At 44.9% G+C, this 18,860-nt stretch overlaps 1 protein-coding gene across 1 annotated transcript; it reads right to left on the bottom strand.

Annotated features, from left to right (window-relative positions):
* On the bottom strand, window positions 1-17,265 carry LOC147453826 (mediator of RNA polymerase II transcription subunit 23-like). Its single transcript, XM_086516975.1, has 5 exons — window positions 16,955-17,265; window positions 16,822-16,865; window positions 1,328-1,430; window positions 140-1,078; window positions 1-18 (listed from the first exon to the last, which is right to left on the bottom strand). Exons 1-5 carry the CDS (start codon window positions 17,030-17,032, stop codon window positions 1-3), a joined length of 1,182 nt encoding a protein of 393 aa, XP_086373101.1. The 5' UTR covers window positions 17,033-17,265.
* Window positions 17,266-18,860: the final 1,595 nt, after the last annotated feature.

Here is an 18,860-nt window from a genome sequence, read left to right as displayed (position 1 = left end):
TCAAACGCTAATTTCTGCCTAAAAATCCAGTGCCAAAAATAAATAAGCAAATGGAATAGAGCCAAAAAGAAGAGACAGACACAGGCAAATCCCTTGCACTTCACAAGTCTAAAAAGAAGAATAGCCACCTTTAACTTACCTCCCCATAAAGTGGCTCGCCCATGGCTCCTTGATATGAAAAAGCAGTCATGCGAGCGGTTGCAAATGTCGGGCATTGCAAATGCTGATCCAACATCTGCATATAAGATGCAATTTTATCCCGTCTTCGATGAACTTCTAAGAAGAATGCAAAAAGCAATTCATTGTCAGGCCAGTTTTCTATCTGCAGTTGAGTGCGATCATGCAACAAAGCATAAAATGGCATCTGCCCTTTATCTTCATTTACAAAAGCCCTTATGACCTTCAAACAGCCATAAAGCCATTCTTTTTCCTCGTGTTGATTTTGGAAGGATTTGTGAAGTTTCTCTTCTGCATTCACCACTGTATCCCCTGCATCCCATGAGTTTATCCACTGCACAACTTGACTGAGCACTTCCAAACAAGTTAATGGGTGCAAATCGCCTGCTTCACTCCCTAACAATATCACTTTACAAACTACTTGTCGAAGCCAGGCTGCAACCTTATAAGTTCTTTGCACAGGAGCAGCTCTGCTAGAGAGCCCAGTTGATGATGGATCAGACACCTTAGCAGGGGATTGACTTACACTTGGGTCAACACCTGTGTAAGATGGAGAACCTAGCAGCGCAGAAGCTGGAGAAGCAGGTGGTGCGGGAGTGGAAACTTGTAACATCCCACCCGGATGTTGAACAGGCACGTTACTGACACCAATTACAGAATTTGGCCCGGACTGTGTCGACCCTGGCCCAGATTGTATAGAGGATTTAACCTGACCAGATGATTCTAATGCTGCAGCAGCTTTCAACAATAAAATGAGGAAAGAATCCCAGTTCAGGAACTTTAAATTCGATAAAGCCTGCACAGCTGATAGCAGAAACTCAACCTGAACCATATGGGCACTGCAGCTTGCAAGCAATGTGGCCAACATAGGCTCGACCACAATCCTCAACTGTTCTTGATCCTGATTCATGAGTGCAGAAGAAGTTAAGTTCCAGAAGAAATTATTTACACATCAAAATAATTAAAGTCTTACATGCTCCAGTCTATAATGCCTGAGACTTTACACTGTACAAATATCCACACCACCACAAATCCCACACAGAGCTAAAAGCACTAATATGAAAAGTATGTAAATTCTCTATTTCATCAACATTCTAAACCAGTGCCTGTAAACATTATAATCTGAGTAAAGAGGTGATAATTATCTTACAGGAAACTGACTTTGCAAAATCTTGAAATCCAATGTAAATTGATCATTGTTTGGAGCCCTTGACTTGTTAGCAGCAACAATCCGTTTTTGTGCAGGGAAAACTCTGCTTATGCCAAAGAGATTAAACATGTCAGGGAAATTTCTCACAAGAAGGTTAACCTCGTGTTGAGCAAAAGACAACAAAGCACATGCATTGCTTTAACTTATACTCATCTATCTCACAACTTGTAACCTACAGAATGCGATCTTCAAGCATAATCCAAATCCTTCTACGCATTTATTTCCAGATACAACCCCTTCAATCAATGCACTGTATGTGCAACTATTGTAGAAATAATTCCTTTCTGAGCAACTCAAATCTAGTGGAGACATTAAAAGATTCTTTCTAGAGAGCAATAAATACCATCAGAAAGCCAATCCATAACATAAAGCAGCAATTTCAAAAACAGGTAGTTAAAAATACTGCCAATTAGGAAGTAGAGTGGCCAATTAATAAGACTCCAGCCCTGTGTACTGTATCCTGCGTAGGAGTGATTCATTATCAACTACTTTGTGAAGCAATCTATACCTGCTGCATGTTGCCTATTAGCTTGTAAACCCCAGGACACAAACCCTAATGAAAAACAGCTCATTCAACTTGCAGGTCTAGGCCTATATGAAATACCTTTCTTGTCGCTTGCCCATCATACAAGAACCACAGGTAATGTATACAATTGTAAAACACCTATGTCATGTAAGGACATACAATTGTGAAATACCTTTCTTGTTGTTTGCCCATCATGCAAGTCACATGTAACCTGACCTAAACACCTATGTCATGTAAGGACATACAATTGTGAAATACCTTTCTTGTTGCTTGCCCATCATACAAGTCACATGTAACCTGACCTACAATAGCAGGCCAATGACGGGCTCTATTCTACATCACTGTTCATGTATCTATTCTTGATCGCTACCTTTAATTCTTTAGGTGGAAACAATCCTGAACTTAAAAGATGCTTGTAGTAACGTTCCTGACATGATAAATTTTCTTCTTTCACATGGTGGGACAAAGATCATGAAGGCTCCTGTTCCTATGGTGAGAAGATTCCTTGTTGTGTGTCAAATAAGCTTCTTTCACACCCTTGCTTGGTAATGTTCAGGTGTTAACGACACTTGGAGGAGTAACAAGCCAGACCCAAACAACATTGTAGTCGAATGAGGTTTCAGCATGAGGCATGGAGAACCAATATGTCAATGACGCAACACTATTGCAACCTGATCTCCACCTCAAGAGTCTGAAGCAAATAAACACAGATATACAATCTGGAGCAATCCATAATTCATGAACCCCTCTTAAACTCAGAACCTTCTAAAGATATGGCAAGAAATGCTGATATAAGACCAATAACAGAGCGAAGAACAAGTCCGACAACCAAGCAATTCAGAAGTCTACAACAGCTGCAAAGAGGCAGCTACTGCTGTCTGCACAAATTTGGTGTTGTTAAGTGAATTTTAGAGGCAAAATAGTAATGGGAGATAGCTGGGACATTGCAGCCAAATTGTAGCCTGCACCTGCTGAAAACACGGCTGAATCCTGCCAAAAGCGCTCTTGCAGTAAAACCTAAAACAGAGGAGGATGGAATATATGGGGGACAGGCTATTGATGCTTCCTGGACTTTCAGAGCCCTTGACACTATTGCAAACGCCATAGTCTGCATGAGCCAAGTACCTAATAAGCTCACATGGGGGTCTTCAAAACAACCGTAGCCTAAGTACAAGCATACAAGGGTGAAACAAGGACACCCACTCTCCCCAACAGGCCTTCACATTGATGAGGTTACATACTAAATTACAAGAGAGGACAGAAGGTACCTGGCTGTAAGGAAAATGGATACCCTTCTGTCATATCTGGTGATAGCAGATTCTCCACAAGGGCTACAGAGATAACGAAATATCTTACAATGTCACAAAGGGATGCTCTGGCAAGCTGTCCGCATAGCAAAGGGCAGAAAGAGAGGCCAAAATGCTGTGGGGCAATGCAGTGTAAAATCCGCCACAAAACACACCGGAAATTATGGGTGCTAATGCGGCATGCGTATGGTGCCGACATGGCATCCGTGCGCTAGTAGTAGCAGTTGCTTTTTGGCTTCTGACTTTGGGAGCCAATTATAGCTTTTGGTTAGCACCAGCTTTTTGTATCAGTTGCTTTTGAGCCTAGGGCCTTTATAAGTGAGGTCTTGGGAGCACTCTGGCAAATTAGCTTAGTAGCAGATTGCACAGTGACTCCCCGGCAATTGTACTTTGTGATTCATCAATATTAAATTTTAAGTGCTGAAAGGGGAGCTAGACCTTGGGGCCAGTGCATCGAAGTAGAACTCTGCCACTTCATGTAGCGACTGCTGTTTGTTTTCAAGTTCAAATGTTAACTTTCTAGTTCTGTTTGTGGTGGTTGTGAGATTACCAACTTGTTAGTGCCAAGCTGGTTACAATGGTATCAGCGACTCAATCAATACAAAGGATCCGGCCCAACATTTTGCAGCACGTGGCATGTATTCTCACAAAAAATACGATCAGGAATAAGAAGAAGTGCCCATCACAAACTGATGACGTGGCAATCACTAGAGACCTGACCAACTTGCAGATCTTGGCCAAGGGGCCAACGAGATTCTATGAGTACTTTGTTGAAATTCACTCTAATAGAGGTGATTAGGGGCTGAAAACAGGGAATTTGCAGCAGTTAGGCGTGAGAGAAAGAGTGTTTTCTTCTACTTTTCGCGATGAATCTTCCCCCACAGCAGCTTATGATCAAGAGAAACCTTGTTCTAGGTGATGCGAGCTCCAGGACTCCACATACACCACAAGGGCTGATTCTCAAGCTTCAATGGAGAGCTCTGGTGCATAGAGCACGCTCACTTTAGGGGGGGTAGGTGCACTGCCAACCTCTCTAGTGAGAGAGGCGCTGCTCTTATAAAGCCAGCAAGAAGAGGGGGCGCTAGAGGATGAGGGAGGGTGAGAGTGAGAGTGAGAGAGTCACTTTGCATTGGTAAGTCTGCCAAGTGGCACACTTACTTAATAACTTAAAAACCATTCAACTTTTCACTTTATAAGTTCCTATGCCATTAATGAAATGTGCAATTTAACTCACAACTGCACACACGAATGCTATTTATGAAAACGTTAGCTGCTCCCCAGCACGCCGTACCGGTACTACTCTGGCATTACCTGTGCGCACTTGTCCGGCCATTTGGCCCAGCACAAATAATTTAATTGACTTATCCTAAGGCCTTTAAAATAATTCTGAGCCTTAGGGTCACTGTTCTAAGGACCCCATCTCATTCCTCTGAGGCACGTAATTTTCTGAGCCTGAAATCTAAGGCTATTGTCTAGCCTTTAATGACGGCCCAATTTCCCAATCACTAGGGTTTCAGGGTATATTTTTGCTAGGGTTCCCCCGGGCCCCAAGGGTGTTCTATGCGACATTCGGGCACACCTGAGGCCCTAGAACTACTAGTTCTATTCTGATGTGCACACAACTAAATAAATAATTATTTTCTAATAAAGAATTCAATTATTTACAAAAACTAACATTGTTACACCTGCACCAAAATTAGGGTTAGATTTCTTCCATAAGGTTGTAGCGACCGCAACATGGTCCATAAGCTCTCGAATAGTCGAAACAGGCCTCGACAAATAGTGTTCCTGTGGTCGTGATGTTAGCCCCAAGATATACCAATCACATTGAATCTCCAAGGTTATCAGCTCGAGAAGAGACACCTATTGCGAGATGTAGAACGTGGCAAGCATTTCAAGATACCCCCCTCTGCCAGAAGCTGCACTCCAAAGAAAGATATATGAAGGCCTGTGACTTCGAGCAAAAAAATTTCTTGAAAGCCTGCCAAGTCCTATGAGAGTGCGCGTATGCAGAAGCGTGAGAGAGAGAGAGAGAGAGAGAGAGAGAGAGAGAGAGAGAGAGAGAGAGTAGACCACAAACGCAAGATATGGTGAAGAGGGGGCCATCAGCCCCCCATTACTACCATGAGCAGAAGACCCAACACACTATGACCAGATGATGGAAGTTGGCACCTCCCTGGCCCCATAACTAGGTGGTCAAAGGGAGGTAGGGCAATGCCTGGAAAAATCCCCCACGACCAAACAAAAAACAAATGAACTATGATGGACGCCCGGACAAGCTGGGCGGCCAGCCGGCCCAGAAGTGGACTGCCGGACAGTGCAGTCTAAATGCATATGCAAAGGGTGGCCACCCCGGAGGCACAATAGCCGTACATGCACGCCCTAGACCTATGAAGAAGCAGAGTGGTGTAAGTCTAACACCCCCTCTCAGCACCTGATGTTGAACATACCGCATGAAGCCAAAGATGTGAGGCAAATGATGAAGATGTTTGCTGCAATGTCTGCAACAGTTTGGAGTGTCCCAACCTCCGAGAGATCTCCATGGTAAAGTGTCGTCACAAGCAGTGTAGCAAACTGTTCTACTACATCAATACAGGGTGAAGATACTCCGTGAAGATCCCGAACTAGGTGTGAAAATAACTCCTTGTCGTAAAAGAAGTGCCAATAGACCTGCAAGTGTCGTGCCCAATACGATATGTGGTGTCTGTAGTCAAACCGTCTAGAGAAAATGAAGAAGCCCAGGAACTGTCATGAGAATGACCGGAAGCCTGTCAATACATGAACCTGTAACCCACTGTGGCCAAGTGGCTAAGCTGTGTAAAACTCCAAGAAGGCCAAATGTAGCAATCTGCGCCGTAAACGTCCTCCGAAAGAAGGAAAACCAGACTAAACAATCTGCACTGTAGAAGCTACCGGAAGACCGCACGGACAACCATCGGGATGGTGTCCTGTAAGTAGGTAGGGTAATCCAAGATGAGGGGAGAGCCAAACTCAACAGTCTGCACCGTGAAGAACCTCTGAGAAGAGGTGTGGTCAGACCAAGTTGTCTGCACCGTAATCATCCTATATGAAGAAGGAAAGTCGGACTGATGTTAGGCGCAGCGGAATGAATGTTGTATTTTCTCAAGATTAGTGATCTTTATTGCTCGAGGTTCCTTTTAGTTCTTTAGGGAAAGAGAGAGCTTTCCGTCTTGTAGAGTGTTGTGGTCACGAACAAAGTGAGTGGATCTTGTGCGTGCAAGTGAATGAGACTGAGAGAAGGAGAGAGAAGAGATACGACACCGAGAGGTTGTAAAACCCTCCTACGAAGGCCCCACTCTCATCGGCGAGAGTGGTCTACTTTGATTGCACAAAGGTGTACAATGCGAATGCAATGGACTGATGCAATGGGACTATGCCGATGACGACGACGGTGGTGACGACGACGACTTGATGGCTGAAATCTGCGATCTTCTAATCGCTGAATTCGGGGACTGTTTGGTGGCTGAAAATGACTGTTTTGGCTGGGTTTTCTTGGCTAAACTTGGGGAAACATCTGCAACCGTCTAAGGGCTGATCTGCTACTGCGTCTATGGCTGAATTCCTGCGTTTTGTCAATGCTGAATTTTAGGTTTCCTAGTGTTACTAGTTGGGGCTGAAAGCGCTGGAAAGGCTGAGGTCTTGCTGCTGGTTTGGGCTGAGGATCAAAAACGCTGGATGGCTATGTCTCTTGTCAAAACGCCAGGCTAATCTGCATCTTCAAAGCAAAAACGCTGGCATGGCTGAACTATGGGAAAAACGCTAATGCTAATGATCTTTGTGATGGCAACAATCTGCTAACGCTAGTGTGTTGAGGGTGATAGCGATGACTGCTAGAGAGGAAACGCCAGAGATGGGGTTTACTGCTGGGAACAAAAACGCTAGGGATCCTTGAGGGGGGGTACTGCTTAGAAGTTGCCTGTTGAGCGGGAAGCTCCTGCTGCCTCTTCTGCCAGAAAGTGCTAACTTGGGTTTGCTTATATATTAACTTAGCAAAATTGCCCTACCTACTTTTGTTGGAAAGTCACTTAAAAATAATAAGTGAAAATACCAATAAATAGGAAAATAGGCTAAATGCACTGGAAAATTCCCCTAACTGATGCTAATGGATTCTGATGGGAATTCCGATGATCATGATGTGTGCAACCGGAGGATATGTATCTATGCTAAGTGACTGGGCATACACGGTCTACGAATAGACTCACAAAAGTGCCAGATCACTGCTAATCTAGACTTGACTAAACTGACTGAACCCTGCTGTGGTGTAGCTTGTCCACGGACACATAGGGTTGGGATGTGTCACGTGACATCCCTTCCTTTTCAAAGTGAAGTACTCGTACCGAACTGTATTGCGTCGAGGGAGATTGCCAATAGCATCCGAAATCCTGGAAGGGACTCTTCGTCGGCCCACTCTGATGTGTCGGTCGTGCGGTACTTGAACTTCATAAAGGTCTGCAATGCTTGCTTCTTTGGGCCGTGCCGAAGGCGACACAAATTCTTCTGAATCTCCTTTCTTGCTTCAACTTCGTTTAGAGTCCTGCTTCTTTCGTCTTCAAGAATCTCCATGGCTGAAAATTCCTGAAACCATCTCCAACACAAAACCATGAACATACCCATTCCATGTAAGGTGAAGGAAAAAAATCTGGTCTTCTCTAAAGACTGTGTATGCAATGTAGATGAACATATAGACAGAGTGACAACCCGTTCATCAAACACATGCAAACAATGAGGTCGAATATTTTCTGTTTGATCGAAATCAATCAAGTGTGGCAAATCACAATGGAAATGCCCATGCTTGGTACTCATACTTTCATGTGCTCTGTCTACAACTGTGTCATGCCAAGGAAGAGACATGGAATGTGACTTCCTGACATACAAACTTTTCAACTTTTCATGATCAATCCGCATACATTCGTGCTCATCCATGAGAGAAACGTGCTCAACATACAATATGTCATGCCTAGGAAAAGGGATCACATAACGATGCTGACTAAAATACAGGAAACCTTCACGAATGAAACACTCGAACAATGCGTGCGTATCAATCATGCGAACACATAATACTTCCTGTAATGGTTCTCTGGACCAAGGCTCGAGAGCCAAGATCGCTTCTTCTTGAATGATCGAATCGTCTTGTGAGGGTTCTTTGGACCTCGACTCGAAAGCCAAGATAGATTCTTGGTGATTGATCGAATCTACAACGAGGTTAGCTTTGCTAGACAAAGCATCAACTAACACATCCTCTTTGTGAACAATCACATTATCTTCATGCAATTCATCATGCTTATCTTTTTCATCCAAATCATCATGCAAATCATTATCCTTCAAATCATCATGCTTCTCATAATCATGCAAGTTCTGTGTATCATGCTGTGGAGAAAAAGAGACTGAAAGAGTCTCCTTATCTCGAATCCTTTCAACCTTGTCCTGCATATTAGCAATGAGAGATGGAGAAGGAGAAGCATCCACTCCATGAAAGACAGTAGGAGAATCACTTTTGGCATTGAGAGTTAAAGTGTTAGCCTCCCAATCAACGAGAGGGTTTATTTCACAAAACCATTTCATGCCTAAAATCATATCACATCCCGAGAGAGGAGAAACAACAAATCTTCTAGTGAAGGCAGTTTGTTGAATTGCAAACAACACATCAAGGCACTCATTGTGATGAGAGTCTCCATACCAGGACGAAAGCCAGAGACCTCGATAGAAGATCTCAGACTAACTTCGAAGCGGGCTCTCTCAACAAGGGAGGGACTGATCACATCATGCATACTACCTGGGTCAAACAATATGACAAAACGGTGCCGCGAGGTACGACCATAACATTTAATGAGAGAATCATCAATGGGAGGGTCCTCAGAAACCTTGGGCACAATCGTGTTATCATTTATTGCATTGACAGATGTAGTGGGTGTTGTGGGTTCTTTAGATTCATTCGATTCAAGCTTAGGACATGTTCGTTTTATGTGACCCTTAATGTGACAATGAAAACAACGACCTTCCTTAGAATAAGTGCTTTGTTCTTCCGAAGTGATGTAACCTCCTACAATTCCTTGTGCTACCTTTTCATATGGAGTAAGCTTAGGTTTAGCAGTTATGTTAGCCTTACCCTTAGATTCATTGGAAGAATTCTTTGATGCGATACTATTGGTAGATTGGTTAGAAGAGTTATCATTCTTACCGTTCTTACCGTTCTACGAGTTCTGAGAAGTCTGCGAGGTACTTGTGGAAGTCATGTTCTCCTTAGGCTTTCTCTCGTTGTGCTTCATCTCCTGTGCGAGAGCAATCGCTACCGCCTTGTTGAGATCGATTGGATCAAGTACCTCGACATCGTCCTTGATATACTCGTCCAATCCAAAGAGAAAACCCTCTTTGCGCTCATCATCCGACATGCGTAGTTGGGTACCTAGCTGCAAAACACGATTAGAAAAAGACATAATCGGCATACCATTTTGCTTGAGAGCGCGCCAATCGTCCTTCAATCGTGCGAGGTACTGAGGTGGCATAAACCGTGCCTTGAGCTCGTCTTGGAAATCAGCCCAACTAAAAGAGAGGGGCATGAAATCGTCGGCTACCTCAAGGTGCGCGGCTAGCTGTGCCTCTTGCCATGCGTGGTACCAATTAATGGCATCACCGGCAAGGTACATAGCTGCCATCAAAACTTTGCTATTTCTTGTCTTCTTAGTTGTTGCAAAATAAGCATTAAATTGATGCAACCAAGAATGAATAACTGTAGCATCCATCTTACCGTCATACTTACTGAAAGTCAACTTTTCTGTGACTGGATGGTTGGAATCCGCGTCGTGGCTTGCGCCACTTGACGAACTCCCACGATCTTTGGGTGGTTCGGTCTTTGAGGCTAGGATGTGGGAAATAAATTCTTGATGACGAATCTCCCGTTGAGCCTCTCGTTCATCGCGCTCGCGTTCAAAAGCAAGTCGGTTTTCTTCTTGTTTGCGGCAAGAGCAAGGCGATTTGCTTCTTGTCTATCCATCATGGCCATCATCTGCTTGACCACTTCCTCCATAGGGTTTGGTGGCGTAGATGGGAAAGGGAGAGGGTTGAAGAAATCGTCTCCGGGTGGGGACGAGTCTTCGTCGCCTCTCTCATGCTCATCATCTGTATGCAAAGTATCCATTCCGCTTCGGGTGACGACCATGCACTATGATCTTGGGTTCTTAAGCTCGTGAGGAACTTGGGTTCTTGAGGGTCTTGAGGTTCTTGAGGTCCTTGATTCGTGAGAATCTTGGGTTCTTGAGGATCTTGAGGTTCTTGAGTCTTGAGGGTCTTCGGTTCTTGGGGTTCTTGAGGTTTTCTTTCGCATGCAAATCGCGTTGGAGAAGGATCTTCTCTTCACCCGAGTTCTACTCTTTTCTGCGGGCGCACCCCTTGGCAGCCTTGCGCTCACACCAAGGTTGCTTTTTCCCACCTCACGTCGATTGGCCGGCCGCTAAGTGCACGGTCCGCTCTCAATGAGTGAAAAGAGACACAAGGGGACGCTGGACAAGCCCTTCTTTCTTGGGATTCCTGTCACTCTTCAACAAAACACAATTAGGAATTGCCACGCCCAAGTAAACTTGGGTTCGTGCGTTCGCAACAAGCAAAAAAATTCTTGTGGTTCTTGTGGTTCTTTCCTTGAGTAATGCAAAACACTTCCAAAGCTCTAATACCAATGTTGAGCGCAGCGGAATGAATGTTGTACTTTCTCAAGATTAGTGATCTTTATTGCTCAAGGTTCCTTTTACTTCTTTAGGGAAAGAGAGAGCTTTCCGTCTTGTAGAGTGTTGTGGTCACGAACAAAGTGAGTGGATATTGTGCGTGCAAGTGAATGAGACTGAGAGAAGGAGAGGGAAGAGATACGACACCGAGAGGTTGTAAAACCCTCCTCCGAAGGCCCCACTCTCATCGGCGAGAGTGGTCTACTTTGATTGCACAAAGGTGTACAATGCAAATGCAATGGACTGATGCAATGGGACTATGCCGATGACAACGACGGTGGTGACGTCGACGACTTGATGGCTGAAATCTGCGATCTTCTAATCGCTGAATTCGGGGACGTTTGGTGGCTGAAAATGACTGTTTTGGCTGGGTTTTCTTGGCTAAACTTGGGGAAACATCTGCAACCGTCTAAGGGCTGATCTGACTGCGTCTATGGCTGAATTCCTGCGTTTTGTCACTGCTGAATTTCAGGTTTCCTAGCGTTACTAGTTGGGGCTGAAAGCGCTGGAAAGGCTGAGGTCTTGCTACTGGTTTGGGCTGAGGATCAAAAACGCTGGATGGCTATGTCTCTTGTCAAAACGCCAGGCTAATCTGCATCTTCAAAGCAAAAACGCTTGCATGGCTGAACTATGGGAAAAACGCTAATGCTGATGATCTTTGCGATGGCAACAATCTGCTAACGCTAGTGTGTTGAGGGTGATAGCGATGACTGCCAGAGAGGAAACGCCAGAGATGGGGGTTTACTGTTGGGAACAGAAACGCTAGGGGTCCTTGAGGGGGCGTACTGCTTAGAAGTTGCCTGTTGAGCGGGAAGCTCCTGCTGCCTCTTCTGCCAGAAAGTGCTAACTTGGGTTTGCTTATATATTAACTTAGCAAAATTGCCCTACCTACTTTTGTTGGAAAGTCACTTAAAAATAATAAGTGAAAATACCAATAAATAGGAAAATAGGCTAAATGCACTGGAAAATTCCCCTAACTGATGCTAATGGATTCTGATGGGAATTCCGATGATCATGATGTGTGCAACCGGAGGATATGCATCTATGCTAAGTGACTGGGCATGCACGGTCTACGAATAGACTCACAAAAGTGCCAGATCACTGCTAATCTAGACTTGACTGAAATGACTGAACCTTGCTGTGGTGTAGCTTGTCCACGGACACATAGGGTTGGGATGTGTCACGTGACAACTGAGCAGTCTGCGCTATGAAGATCGTCTGAGAAGACGAAAGGCCAGACCAATCTGTTTACGCCATCTTGCCTGTATCTCCTGCCTCCAATCCTCCGGTGTCAACCAAAACAAAATCCACACCAACAACGCCACCAAACCGCATCTTGGTGTGGCTTTCAATGTGAATGAGCTGGGAGTGGCCTACTGCCCAGGTCGGGGGATAAGTCTGTTGTGAGGTTACCGAGGGTGAGTGTAAGCAACTTTGAAGGTAGCAATCCAAATGATCAAGAGTGTAGAAGAGCAACTACTATATCATCCAAGCCAAACTCCGGGGGACTCCGGATGTAGTCACGAGATGCCTGATCTCCCGCATCTCGTGGGTAAACTCTCCAAGAGAGTCCAAAGCACTAAAGTCCCACTCCAGTGGATAGATCTAAGCAATGAACATGTCCAAGAAGAGATCCAAGATCTTCTCCCTGAGTCCATGTACATGCTCCTGTGTAAGCAAGTGATCAGAGATCTGACGTGTCGAGATCAAGTGGTAAGTGTCTGTCCACCAAAGATGGTGGTGTCTTCTCTAGGAATGTCGGACTCTCATATGCCATGAGCATGTGTCACAAACTGCTAACGTGTCAAGTCACTGAAGAACGGAGCCAACTTGCAGATCTCGGCCGAGGGACTAAACCCTAGAAGCAACAGAAGAGGTTGAAGTTCTCACCAACTTACAAATCCTCGCCGAGTGGGTCTATTTTTTAAGAAGTTCACGCCAACTTATGGGACCCCATCCGATGGGGCCCAAGTGACCTAAAGAGAATAAATAAAGTAGGACCCACACACATAGGACTTTGCGTATTCAGTTAAGGACATGGCAAAATTGTACGGAAAACCTCGATTCTGCACTGACATGATGACGTGGCAAGCTGTACGGATTTTCGCGTTTTTTGTTGACTGCTGACGTGGCAATTGTACAGATTTCGGCTTTTGCACTGGCAGCTTTTGGGCATCTGTTTTTGAGCCAATTGCTTTTGAGTTTCAAGATTTTCATGTAAACTGCTTTTCAAGGCCAAGGGCCTTCAAATAAGTGCAGAGGGCTCAGTCTCTAGCACTCTTCTGGGTGAAGGTGCAGAGCACGAATACCGGCATTGTACTGAGTTCAAGTAATATAAACAAATACCAAAAGGGGTGCCAAGGTTTGGGGCCGGTACTCTCTGGGGTGGAATTCCGCCACTCCGTGTCGTGTGTGCTCTCTCTCTTTCAATTCAATTGTTGTTGAAGTGCTAAAAGTTTGTTCACTCTGTTCTTTTCTATTGGCACGTGGTGCCCGTCTTGTGATAGCACATATCTCGTGTGAACTCCTTTGATGAGTGCATAGGTGTGTCCACAGCAAACCACAAGTCACCACCCCCTCTGGAGTGCGCAACCGTCGAACGATGGCCGGAATGAATGGATGTCCCAAGGATCGTAGATGTCGAAGATACCGTGTACTGCAAGTCACTGAGAGACCGCATGGACCACCACCTGATGGTGTCCTGGCAAGAGGTAACTTCATCCTCTGTAAAAAAACACAAGCCAAAGGCCGCTGTCCACCCAAAAACACAACTGTGAGGTGATGAAAACGCTGCTGTCCAGCGATTTTCAGCGTGCTCGTACGCTCCTGGCTGGGCCCAAAGCCGTGCAAAGGGTCTAGGGAGGGTGGGGTCAATGGCACAGCCCCAGGTGGGCTGAAAACAGAGAAAACAGCAGAAGTATGGCTGAAATCTAGCAGATGAAGAGGAACACGACCGGCAAGGCACCAGATGCCGAGCCAGGTCGAGTAGGCAAGATCCAGGGTTGAAAAATTGAGCATTGCCCTCCTACTGCAAAAACGCTGCAGCTGTCCAAAAACGCAGCTCTTCAAAAAAACGCCAAGGGCAGACAAAAAACGCTAATGGAAGAGGGGCATTTCCGGCGAGGAAAAGGCCTATAGAGGCTAGCACTGGCAGCCAGTAGCAAAACGCAAGCAAGGCTGATGAGATCTTGCAAAAACGCAGGTGGAGGGGGGTCCTCCGCGATGAAAACGCAGCTGTCCGATCACGTGCCTCGTTGGTTGCAAAACGCTAGCAGATCTGATAAAAACCATAGTCACCGGGGACGGGAAGCCCAAACACTTTTCCTTCCCCACTTGCCATCCCACCCTCTTTTTTACATTGAAAAGCCATTTGAGCCCCGTCCCCCGTTCCCCGTCCCAAAATGCGTCCCTTGTGACTATGATAAAAACGCCGATGTTGGTTCTTCTTGGGAGGAGTATCTTGATGCGGGTGGTACGCCCTCAACGCTGTCAACTGATACCATGTGAGTGCGCCTATGCGGAAGCGTCACACACACACACACACACACACACACCACAAACACAAGATATGGTGAAGAGGGGGCGATCAGTCCCCCATTATTACCATGAGCAGAAGACCCAATACATTATGACCAAATGATGGAAGTGGGTACCCCCCTGCCCCCATAAATAGGTGCCCAAGGGGAGGTAGGGCAATGTCTAGAAAAATCCCCCACGACCCAACAAGAAATAAATGAACTATGATGGGCGCCGAGACAAGGTGGGCGCCCAGCCCAGAAGTGGACGGCCGGACAGTGCAGTCTAATGCATATGCAAAGGGTGGCCAACCCGGAGGCACACTAGCCGCACATGCATGCCCTAGACCTGTGAAGCAGCAGAGTGGTGTAAGTCTAATAAGTCCTTGGAGTGTGCGGCTTGGTAGCTATAAACATCCACCACTGCATGGCACTACCTCTAAGAAAAACAGCCACATGAAAAAAAAATCATTGATCCTTCTCTTGCAAGTGATCTTTATGGCTTATGCCCTATGAGACAGAGCGATGAAGACTGGAGCGGAAGCGCACCCGATGCACAATGAAGTAAGGGTGGGAGTGATTGATAAGTCCAAGGTCGGGACACAGATTTCTAGTAAACTTTGAAAGTGCCACCTTGATCTGTCTATCCTTTGATAGGACCGGTATGCTTTCAGAAAAGCACACCCCTGAAGCTCTGATACCACTATCACGAGAACAGACACCGCGTCCCAACACAAAAGAACAGATTGAACAACTTTAAGCACTTCAAATAACAACTGAACTGAGAGAGATGCACAACACACGAGACGAAGAGTGGCTGAGTTCCACCCTAGAGAGCACTGGCCCAAAACCTTGGCACCCCTTTCGGTATTTCTTTCTATTGCTTGAACTCAGTACAACGCCGATACTCCAGCTCTGCACCTTCACCTTGAAGCGTGCTAGAGAACGGGCCCTTGGCCCATATTCAAAGACCCTTGGGCTATGAAAAGCAGTTTACATGAAAAGCATCAAACTCAAAAGCATATGGCCTCCCAAAAACAGCCAACGCAATTTTAGAGAATTCCGTACAGCCTACCACGTCATCACCCATCAGCGTGAAATGCGAAATTCCATACACCTGCCGCGTCAACATGTCAGTGCAAATTGCGGGGCGTCTATACAACTGCCATGTCAACACTTTTTACGCCAAGAAATACTATGTGTGTGTGCGCATAGGTCCTACTTTATTTTAATATCTTTAGGTCCCCTGGGCCCCATCGGATGGGGTCCCATATGTTGGTGGGAACTCCTCTTTAGAAATAGGCCACTCGGTAAGACTTTGCAAGTTGGTAAAACTTCTTCTACTGCTTCTGCTGCTTCTAGGGTTTAGGCTCCTTGGTCTGGATCTGCAGCCTTGACACGTCAGCAGTTTGTGAAAGGGACCAAGTCCCATAACAAATGGTATAATCATGAGCGGAAAGAGCCTACCGACAACTCCACTCACAGTGCGCAATAGAGAAAATCAGAGAGGGATAACCCACAATGATATGAGGACTCTCACTGGTCATAAAAAGTGCTACTTTGAGAAGGCCCAAGAGATAGATCTTTTCCACGTACTCATGAGCAGAGATTCAACCGTAGCATGGCGCTAGCAATGAGAGCCCCACCCACCCACATCATTGAGATCCATGGAGATAGCATGACTATGCACAAAGACTCTACCACGCATTTGTACAACCACTGATATCAAAGCCTCTAGATCCACTTAGCCAAATCGACTTTCTTTACGGCAACAATGATGGAGAGAACCATCCGCCGCTTGTAGCATGGTTGCTCCACTAATCATACAAGTATGCAATATGAGCAACTTATCTATGTTGCACACACACTAGCTCCTTTCCTTGCACTTCTCTTCAATGAAGCACTATTAGAAAGTACAATAGACTATGCACACCATTTTGCCTATCCACAAGTCCACGGACGCTCTTGACCCTGGAAACTACAATACTATTATAATTGGCCATACTTTGGCTGAGCTCCATGGAGTGCTGAAGGCAGACATGAGCTCATATGCCGAGAGGGAGGGCTTACGAGCACAAAGACATGCCTCAAGCCTTCTCTACTATTGACCACGTCTTTACGATACGCAAGACTTTATTCTTCTCACAGAGAAACACGGGAGTCCACAAAGGAAACTGCTCACAGTAGAGGGATATCAGCTGTTAACTTGTGTACTGAGCACCCAATGCAAGAGAAAACAAAATAAATTTTTTGAAGGTGCTTAGACTATTTTCTCAAGCAAAAGAGACTCCAATTTGTGCAAATTGGGAGAAGCAAAAGAACCAGAAAAAATATATTTTTTAATACTTACACAAGATCTTTTCCAACGTCTTCATGTTTGCTGTTTCTTGAGCTCTACAAATAACAATAATAACTATTAAGGAAGATCCATCTCATTTACGAAACAAAGAAAGAACAGGAGGAAGTGCGGAAGCACAACTCACTCCTAGATAGAGGTCAAAAAGTTCTTGAATAGCTGCTTTCAAAGTTTGCAGGGGAATTGCTCTTGAAACCATCTCCATGACGTTACTGTGCTAGTTTATTTGAGCAATTCAAGCCAGCGTTTCTGTTTAATCGCGTTAGTAGGAGCTGGGGAAACTCAGACGTCGAGAGCACGTCAGAAACCGAAGAACATGTACATGGCAGCGTCTCTGCTTTATCGCGTTGAGTTAGTAGGAGCTGGGCACACTGAGACTCTGCCTCCAGCGCCAATTCTACTTTCGCAATGCTTTGAAATAATCCTCATACCAAAAAAAACAAGTGATAAAATCACGAGGCCTGCCCATACATTCAAGGGTAACTTTCATGAAATATATCTAGACACTATTCGGAAAATCCACATGCACATGTTCATTTTAATTGTATAGTACGATTATAATTGTATAATACGGAGAAATTACAGGTTTGCCTACTTTAAAATTATAACAGAAGTTTGTATCACGTGATACCCATCGAAAGCCATGAAACTTTGTTATCTTTGTAGTTTATTGTATCAAATCGTGTACACTAATAAGTTAGACTACTGCTACATAGCAAAAGATCCATCAATATATTAAACATATGCCGCGATTCTCCTCAATAAAGTGAGCACAGATCCGAGGATCGCGCACCTGTCAACCAAATCAAGTCGATGTTGCAGCACCAAAAAAAACGCTAGCTGATGAAGCTGCCCTCCACCAAGAAGCAAATTGCTATGCTATGAAGCAATTTTCAGCATGCTCATTTGCCCACTAACTCGATCAAAGCAATGCAAAAGGTGGAGCAGAATGGGGATTCAAAGATCTCAGCCTATAGGGGCACAGAGAATGGTAAGCTAAACTTGCACAAAATAGTAGCTAGAGAGGGGGAAATAATACCCTGATGTGGGGAGAGAGAGAGAGAGAGAGAGAGAGAGATTTCGTCCAATTGATGAGCTGTGCAAGACAACGGACACGAGCTACAATAGTGCTAGATCATGAAGCTAACGGAGCTGCAATGCATCCAGACGTAGGGTGCAAGACGCAAGAGGGAGGGGGGTTGATGCTTATCCTCCTTCTGATGGCATAGACAGAGATGGCTGCAGATAGAGCATGACGGGAGAGGGTCAACAGAGGCACAGAAGCGAAGATCACTGCTGGACACCAGCGCGAAAATAGGCTATTGCAATTCTCTTTCTTGCATTGACATAATTTTTGTGGAATCAAAGTTGAAAAATTAATACATTTTATCCAAAAGGTGCCTTAGTAGGTAATAAGTTGGTGGGTGCTCATTGCGTAGTATGTATCCCATCAATGAGTGTCCACTAACTTATCCAGGTCCAATCAAAAAATTGTGAATTTTAAAAACAAAACTATCATTTTTCATTAGCAAAAAGGGGAGATGAGACATCACTAAGGCCTCATCCTTAGGGGCATGCAAAAAAAAAACCCACACAAATATACAAAATTCCATCCAATTATCGAGTGCCCAAATACGCTCGCCTTAGTTTGCCTTTTGCCAAAGGCAGTCCAACAAAAGGCAATCTTAAGAGGTGGGTGTAAAGTGGTATATAGAGCTATCAAATAAAGCCAAGAGGCCTGATGTGAAAAGGGGGGCTTGGAACAATAGGAGTTGCTTAATATTTTCTAAGAATCTGTACCATGTAATAGATGTGCCATCAAATAACCAAATCTTTGTCATCTATGTATATGCAGATTCCTGAAGAAACTAGACATGAATGAACCCCCTTGCTTGCCACAGCAAGTCATTTTAATCCGACCGATGCTTAAACAATAATACCCTTCCCCCGATCTTCTTTAAGGGACAGATGCACACATGTTGTTTTACAACACCAAAGAACTCAGAGAAATGACCAAGGACAAAAAAACATAC

Source organism: Adiantum capillus-veneris, chromosome 7 (assembly GCF_014529385.1).
Source record: "Adiantum capillus-veneris isolate H3 chromosome 7, ASM1452938v2, whole genome shotgun sequence".
Taxonomy (NCBI): Eukaryota; Viridiplantae; Streptophyta; class Polypodiopsida; order Polypodiales; family Pteridaceae; genus Adiantum; species Adiantum capillus-veneris.
Note: the sequence above shows the minus strand (reverse complement) of the source record. Positions and strands in the feature narration are given on the sequence as shown.

Coding starts and splice junctions, on each gene's coding strand:
- LOC147453826 (XM_086516975.1), bottom strand. CDS start 17,032: ATGGAGATGGTTTCAAGAGCAATTCCCCTGCAAACTTTGAAAGCAGCT. Junction 1,431..16,821: donor GACGTTGGAAAAGATCTTGT/GTAAGTATTAAA, acceptor TGGCATAAGCAG/AGTTTTCCCTGCACAAAAAC. Junction 1,079..1,327: donor TTTTGCAAAGTCAGTTTCCT/GTAAGATAATTA, acceptor CTCATGAATCAG/GATCAAGAACAGTTGAGGAT.